This window comes from Benincasa hispida, chromosome 10 (genome assembly GCF_009727055.1).
Source record: "Benincasa hispida cultivar B227 chromosome 10, ASM972705v1, whole genome shotgun sequence".
In the NCBI taxonomy this organism is placed as follows: Eukaryota; Viridiplantae; Streptophyta; class Magnoliopsida; order Cucurbitales; family Cucurbitaceae; genus Benincasa; species Benincasa hispida.
In genome coordinates, this window is record NC_052358.1 from 37,899,048 (window position 1) to 37,907,260 (window position 8,213).

General features: G+C 34.1%; 1 protein-coding gene across 3 annotated transcripts; it reads right to left on the minus strand.

Annotated features, from left to right (window-relative positions):
* Positions 1–1,040: 1,040 nt before the first annotated feature.
* Positions 1,041–7,597, minus strand: LOC120088517 (pentatricopeptide repeat-containing protein At5g14770, mitochondrial). Of its 3 annotated transcripts, none has more exons than XR_005484946.1 (7): positions 7,291–7,597; positions 6,751–6,801; positions 4,533–6,661; positions 3,248–3,323; positions 3,047–3,141; positions 2,757–2,911; positions 1,041–1,492 (listed from the first exon to the last, which is right to left on the minus strand). XR_005484946.1 is itself a non-coding variant. In XM_039045887.1 (4 exons), exons 1-3 carry the CDS (start codon positions 7,507–7,509, stop codon positions 4,574–4,576), a joined length of 2,358 nt encoding a protein of 785 aa, XP_038901815.1. In that variant the 5' UTR covers positions 7,510–7,597; the 3' UTR covers positions 3,148–3,323; positions 4,533–4,573. The 3 variants fall into 3 exon arrangements, 1 of the variants encoding a protein (XP_038901815.1); XR_005484945.1 differs by having other exon boundaries at positions 3,248–3,430; positions 7,291–7,596; XM_039045887.1 differs by lacking the exons at positions 1,041–1,492; positions 2,757–2,911; positions 3,047–3,141 and having other exon boundaries at positions 3,148–3,323.
* Between the last annotated feature and the right edge of the window lie 616 nt (positions 7,598–8,213).

Consider the following 8,213-nt stretch of genomic DNA (forward strand, 5'->3'; position numbering starts at 1 on the left):
TAGAAAGTAGATAACTTATAAACTTGTTTTTTGTTTTCATTTTTAAAAAGTAAGCTTATGGACATTACCTCCACCTTCAAATTTCTTCATTTGTTATCTACTTTTCACTAATAGTTTAAAAAGTCAAACCAAATTTTGTGAACTAGAAAAAGTAGCTTTCAAAAAATTGTTTTTATTTTTGAAATTTAACTAAGAATTCAATCATTCTTCTTAAGAAAGATGCAAATCATCATAAAAAATGTGAATAAAATAAGTTTAATTTTCAAAAAAACAAAAATAAAACCAAATAGTTACCAAACGGGGTCAGTTTTTAAGAACTTGTTTTTGTTTTTAAATTTTGGCTAATAATGCAATTTCTAAGAAATATGAAAATCATTGTAAGAAATTAAGAGAAGATAAACTTAATTTTCAAAAACATAAAAAAAAAAAAAAAAAAACAAAATACCAAGACTCTATTTGGTAACCATTTCATTTTTTGTTTTTAGCTTTTGAAAATTAAGCATATTTCCTCCCCATTTATTTACAATGATTTACATTTTTCTTAAGTACAATGGTTGAATTTTTAGTCAACTTCCAAAATAAATACAAATTTTTAAAAGCTACTTTTTTTAGTTCTCAAAATTTGACCTGATTTTTTAAATCATTCGTAAAAAAATAGATAATGAAAGAAGAAATTTGGAAGTAAAAATAATGTCTATAAACTCAATTTTCAAAAACAAAAAAACAAAAAAAACAAAAAACAAAATGATTACCAAACGAAGCATAAATGCTTACCAAACTAGGTCTTAGATTTCCAAATTTCATGTGCAAAATCTCAAACCATGAAGTCAAGCACACTCCCACTGATTTGAATATGCTAAGGCGTAATTTATTAGTAAAATCCTCTTACCTTAATTATGTCCCAAAACTAAGATCCTAAATCAGGAACTAGAATAGCCTACATACATAAATTTGCTTAATTTAATTTGATTTGGACTAAAACAAAAGTATGTTATGTTATCGTATATGAGACCTTGACCGATGTTCACAAATCAGATATATCTCATCTACCAAATTGAATAAATACATAATACTTGTTACAATCAAAGACGGTCACTGTAAAACAACTGACACGATGCAACCATGTATTAAGACATTGAAAATACTCAACAGTCATCGACATGAAACACACTCAACATATCAACAATATGTTGTCGACAATCCTACAATATCGATCGAGCTGGTTTATTTTCACAAGAAAATTACCTGACCCAACTATATTTACCCTTTCTGTTTTTGCTTTCATATAGATACCACTAACTTTAAAGAACTTAAAAAGAAACTCTTAAAGTTATATTGATATATATCTCAAATTGTTTTACTTTCTGTTTATTATTCATCAATAAACCTTCCTTCATCACGATGGCATGTTTTCTCAGAAAATATTCTCACCGGTAAATTATTGGAACAAGACTTTCTCCATCCAATTCGATGCACACTTTGTCATTGCAGTCTGCAAGTAAAAAATGAACATTCATCAATGTCCTAGAGATCTCAAAAAATGTGTATGACAAAGATGTTAAGCTAGTAACAAACATGACATTTCAAAATTCAGATGGGCTGGCTCGATGAGCTGGTGTCGGAAATTCTAGAACCCTTTATGAGCTCATAATGAGAGAATGATTACGATATTTGTCTTTCTATTTTTCTTTTATAGAAACAGTAGCTTTCATTGAGAATAAATGAAAGAATACAATGACATACAAAAAAATAAGCCCACAAAAACCGTACTAAAGATTGCGGTTCCAACTAAGTAAAATGTTGCCTAAAGAGTAATTACAAAAAGTCTGTTAGGGATAAAGGAACTCCAAATATCTCCACAATACTATGGTATTATCCATTTTGGGTATAAACCCTCGTGGCCTTACTTTTGGAACCACCCCAAAAGGCCTCACCATTGGAGATAGTTGTCCTCCCTTATAAACTCATGATCATCTCCTTATTTAACTGATGTGGGACTTTGATCGCATTCCCACCCAATAATCCTCCCCTGAACAAAGGACCACCAAGCGTTCCTTCAAACAGTCATCTGATCTCCGTGCTAATTCAACCATAGAGTAGTCATCCATCCGAATTACACTTGAGCACACTGTCCGTCTAAAGGCTCAACCACAAATGGATACTCTAAACATGACCACATCTTGTTCGACAACTGAGGATTTTTATTCATGGGCATGGCTCTCATACCAATTTGTTAGGGATGAAGGAACTTTAGATATCTCCACAATGGTATGATATTGTCCACTTTGGGTATAAACCCTCGTGGCTTTGTTTTTAGAATCACCCCAAAAGGCCTAATACCATTGGAGATAGTTATCCTCCCTTATAAACCCATGATCATCCTCTTATTTAACCGATGTGGGACTTTGATCGCATTCCCACCCAACAAAGTCTTTGAAGTCGAAGCCTATAGAGAAACATGTAACCTCACCAAGAACCAAATATCACAAGAGTCCTCCACACCTCTAAGTCCTCTATTATTTCTCACTCCAAAGATCACGTATGGAAGCACACACCACTGCATACCATAATTCGATGCACACTTGGTCTATAGAGAGACCATGCACAAATTATGTTTTATGTTTTTTATGGTCTTTCTTTTGAGAGAAAAAAAAAAGGTAGAAAAGTCGAAATTCAGGCTACCCATGTCCTCATAATTGTACTTCATGATATTGAGCATGTAATAGAAGAATATGAAGAGAATGATAACTACTCACCTGAAGCATTTAAAACGCCCATGAAATGCCTTGAAAATGCCTTCAACCTCGTTGCATTGTCAGCGAAGAGGAGCATGCAAGAAGTATTCTTGGTACTATTTTGAAGGCAACAATTCTATTTTTCCTTTTTCCTTCCTCCTACTTTCAAACAGTTCCTGTAAAAATGAATTAAATAAAAATACATATGTTGCAGCATGAAAGAAATATTACAATAGGACATTCTATGTGACCATGCGACTTCCATTTAAGAACTTTTAACTCTATAACTTTCAAAACCAACATATTAATACCTATCGAAGTATAACAGCAGATTTCCGAGCTACAAGCAATGGCAGCTCTCATTATATGTGAAGTTTCAACTTCTTTCAACTCAGCTCAGTAAGCCCTGGGAGTTGAGATAGAAAGATATAATAGAGAAAACCCAAGTCATTCTCAAGAATAATGATACCTCAAAAAGGCATCATCAAAGGGGGAAGGGAAAGATGAAATACTCAAACATGATGGCTGGTGATCATTGATATTTGAGACGCTTGCACAAATGAGATCGGGAATTGATTAGAACATTGCCTGGATAATGATGGAAAGACAAAAGACGTACTGAACCTCATCAATTACACAGAAAAACAGTTGCACTGATAGAAATAGAGGAAGTGAATCAACTGATGTCATATATCCTGCATAATTGAATGAAAAACAGCCATATCAGGTAGCTAATCTTTAACAATTGTGGTCACACTCTAATTCAAAGCTGATTCTCGCGTCTTTCTAATTGAACTTCAAATATATATACATATATATAGGAAAGACCAGGAAAGTTTAGATTTCGGATGAGAGAAATTGTATCTTTCTTAAAGCAAAATTATTATCAACAAAAGAATAAAATGGACAGAAGGAATGAATAAATTAAGGACATTTTGAGGTTCTTTTTTTAATGGAAACCAACTTTTCTTCTGACAAATAGAAGTACAAAGAAAGGACCTCCACAAACTTTTCTTCTGACAAATGAAAATACAAAGAAAGGACCTGCACAAACAAGACCCTGCACACCAACTTTGGATGGTAAAATATAAAGGGCAAGTGAAAAAGGATGCATTAAAATGCATCGAACCCAAGTATCTTCTCACTTCTCAAGATTTATCTAGCCTTGTACATACTATACTACTTCTTTCCAGCCAAATGAAACGGCACAATCGCTAAAAGGCCAGCTTGCCAAAGAACAGAACCTTTCCCTCAGAAAGGAGGACCGTAAATAACTTCCTCCATCATTTCAGTTCTCACTCCATGTAAGTCAAAAGGAGGTGAAGGAGGTAGTTACTTTGATCCAATCATTGTTTTCTAACATTCTCCTTTACCCTTTTTTTTTACCCCTTTAAATTTCCCACTAAGATTACCAAGAAACGTGAGGATATGAGCTAAGCAAGAGGAGTGAGATAAACAAAAACAGATAAAAAAAAAGAGAGAAATGAAGTTACAACTTTAGTTTCTAACTCATCCTTATAGAATCTCTTTCACTTATTTTCAGCAATTGAAGAGGTTTTCTGTAACTTTTTTTGCCTTTTCGGTTCATATGTTTCATATTATTAATGAAATGCTTCATTTCTTATTAAAAGTTCAAGAGAAAGAGAGATGATGGCACAGTTTTCAGTAATCAAGTAATTGAATTTTTTATGCCAAATTCATTTATTGAAAGATACTGTAACAAAAAATTTTGTTCATCACAATGCTATAGCACGGGAGATTATAAGATAAATCTCAGAGAGTAAAGAGAAGACTCACGATTTGAAGGAATTCAGCCTCTAGAACAAATATATCTCATCTCACTCACGCTTTCTCTTGTATGTGCTCTTCAATAACATGCGAGCATCAGCCTTCTTCCCTGGTGTAGCAAATGTAGAACTAATGCAAAAAAGAGTACTTTCACAAGGAACAAACCCTCGATCATTCATTTCAGTGAATAATCTTTTTGCCTCAGCTCGGTATGATACTTTTAGTGTCCTACTTAGATCTGGCATTTTAGACAGCTTGCACCACCCACATATCAGTATGTCATATGTGGAAGAAGTGGGGGATACACCTTTTCTCTGCATCTCATTCATTAGCTCCTTAGCTTGGCTCATTTTTCCCATCTTAGAAAAATACCCAATGAGCATGTTGTACGCTCTTGGTCTGGGAATAAATCCTTTAATTACCATCTCACAATATAATCTCAAACATTCCTTTGTATTTCCAACCTTGCAATGGCCGCACATCAAAGTTTCATAGGTACAAGCATCGGGAACTAAGCCCCTTTTCTTTATCTCACTAAGTAGGTCATCTGCCTTGTGTATTAACCCTGCTTTAGACAGGCCACCTAGAAGGAGATTGTAAGTTCCAATATTTGGAGAAACTCTTTCAGACAACATTGTTGAATAAGTCATAAAAGCTCTCTTCAGATGGCTGCTAATGCAGTATCCCTGAATCAGGGCATTGAACGTTATGGTGTCTGCTAGAATTCCTCTTTTCTCCATGTCTTTCAACACTGCAGTTGCCTTTCTAGTCATTCCTAGTTTGCACAGGTTGCTTATGAGATTGTTGAAAACATCCTTATCGACTTTAAGGTGCATATCAACAAGCAACTCATGGATCTTTAAAATAGTGTCAGCCCTTCTACTCTTTGAGGATACATTGAGTAAAATTCTATAAGTAGTTGATGTGGGGTACAAACCCATCAAACCCATTTCTTTCAAAATATCAATTGCATTTTCTATCTTCCCAGCTTCACAAAGACCATTTATCATAATGTTACATGTGATTGCACTTGGTACCAACTTTCTGCTCTTCATCTCATTCCACAACTCCAGGGCACTTTCCCAGTTCCCCTTCTTAAAATTACCGTTTATCATGGTGTTGTACGTTGCTGAGTCTGGAGATAACCCCAACTCCCCCATTGCTAAGTAAATTGATACTGTATCACATTTCCCAAGCTTGAACAAACCATTAATTAAGACATTGAAAGTAACAACATCAAACACTATATTCTTGGAAGTCATTTCCTGAGCCAGGTTAAGAGCAGATGATTCTTTCCCAGACTTCAAGAACCCATCCATCAAATTTGTGTAGTTGACAAGGTCGGGTTTTAACCCTGCAGATGCCATTTTTGTAATCAAATCCTCGGCTTCCTCCATCCTTCCACTTCTTTTCAAATTGTTCACAAAAGCATCCAGTACGAAAACATTATCCTTCAATCCTCCCTGTTTCATTTTGTTATAAAGATCAAGGGCAATATCTTGCCAACCAGCCTTGAAGGAACCATCAAGTAGAATTGCATACGTACATATATTTGGCATGACATTTTTGTGAACCATCTTTCTCAATACTTTAAATGCATTATGAAGCATTCCTTTCTTCACATAACCATTGATCATAGAAGAATAGGCGATGACATTAGGGACACAATGTTTCTCCTCCATCTCATGCAGTGTAGATTCAGCACCATTTATGTCTCCCAGCTTGCAACGGCCATCAATTAAGGCAGAATATGTGATATAGTTTGGAACTAGATTAAGTTGATGTAAATTGCAGAATACACACTCGGCCTCTTTTATTTGTCCATTCTTCAAGAATCCATCAATCAGAACAGTACATGCTATTATATCAAAGTTACTCCCACGCACAATCATACAACCCAGTGTCATTAATGCTTCTGCAACTTTCCCAGCCTTAAACAATGCATCAAGTAGAATAGAATATGATACATCATTTAGATTCATACCCATCTTTCCCATCTCCCTCAAAAGCAGTTTTCCTTCAGACAACTTTCCATGCTTACAAAGACCATATAAAATGGAGCCATAAGTAACTACATCAGGGAAGATTCCACTTTCAACCATTTCCTCATACAAAGAAAGTGCTTCTTCGAGCCCATGCTGTTAACAGTAAGGATCAACATATTACACAAAGTTCTCCTAAATAGCAGATGTTTCATCAAGTAAAATAATTACAAGAAGAGTGATACCTGTCTAACATTGCTCATTCTATTCATGTCAACCAATTTCTCATCAGAACCCTATCGTTAAAATGAAACAGATATGTTAGTCTATAAACCTGGGTTGTTTTATGAAAATAAATTTGTAGGGGGAAAACTATAATATAAGAAAGAAACACAAATTCAAAGCATAACCGTGAGGGATACAAGTACCTTGAGAAATTAAATTTTTTGGACATAAAATAGTACCAAAACAGTACTGTAAATACACAAGTTATCTCTTGTTGAACTTTGTTCATAATTAATCAATATTGGCCAAAATTTGGCAGATTCTTCACCACTTATATTCAATAACCAATTAAAAACTAGACTACTTTCTTATTTCTAGTAAATCCCCAAAAGGGATATCATGATAATCAAACAACAGATCAACTAAATGCATAGAAGACCAAGAAATGAAGAGAGTGCAACAAATTTTCCATTCTAGAAAGCATAAAAAGAAACAGAAAGCTTGTCAGGCAGCAGAACAGTCGAAATAAAATTGAAATACTTGGGGGGGAAATTCGCAACCGATTCCATCAACTGCAAATGCTTCTCCATCTCCAGCTCGGCTAGAAGATGCTGCACAGCTGTAGGTGTGGAAGTAGAACAGAAGGGTCTGCCCAACAGAGAGAGATTTGGGGTTCGCGCGAAAGGGGAAAATCCATGGAATGTAGCATCAATAGGGTTTTTGAGAGCTTGATTGAGGAGAAGGCGCGAGAACGGCAATCCCACTGATCTCTTCGCCATTGATGTTGCTTAATGCTCCTTAGAACTCTAAGCCGAACAGGGAGAATAAGACGGGACAAATTGAAAGGAAATTAATAAAAATGACCCATTTCAGGTTTTTATTTTCTGAAAAATGGGTCTACACTTTCGGAAGTTTTGTTTTTGAAACCCATTCAATATACGTCTTCAAAAAAAACCCAAAGACAAAAAAAAATCGATCAACTCAATAGAGTCTTTATGGTTTGAGTTAGGTTATCAACTCAGATTAGGTTGAGTCAAATTAATGAAAATTTTATAAGTTTGATTGGTTCATGGGTTCACCTAATATAACATAAACCAACTCAAACCAATCCGAATTTATTATTAACTTTAAAATATATTTTTTATTACTTATAACATAATTATTTATACATATATTGATTTTAATTTTATTTAATTCCAATATTTTTTAAATAATTTATTTTTTTAGTAGTTTCTTTGCACTTTAGAAAGAAAAGTTTTACCATATAAATTGAAATTAAGTTGTTAATCTTAATTCAATATATGAAAATAATCCAATTATATTTTTACATATTTACATATTGCTTATTTTTATAACAAAATTTTAAATAAATGACCCGATTAATCCGAACCGAACCAACCCAACCCAACCCAAATATTTTATAGTTGGGTTGGGTTCATTTTTTAATAATGGTTTAAAATTTACAATCCGAACAATTGAATTA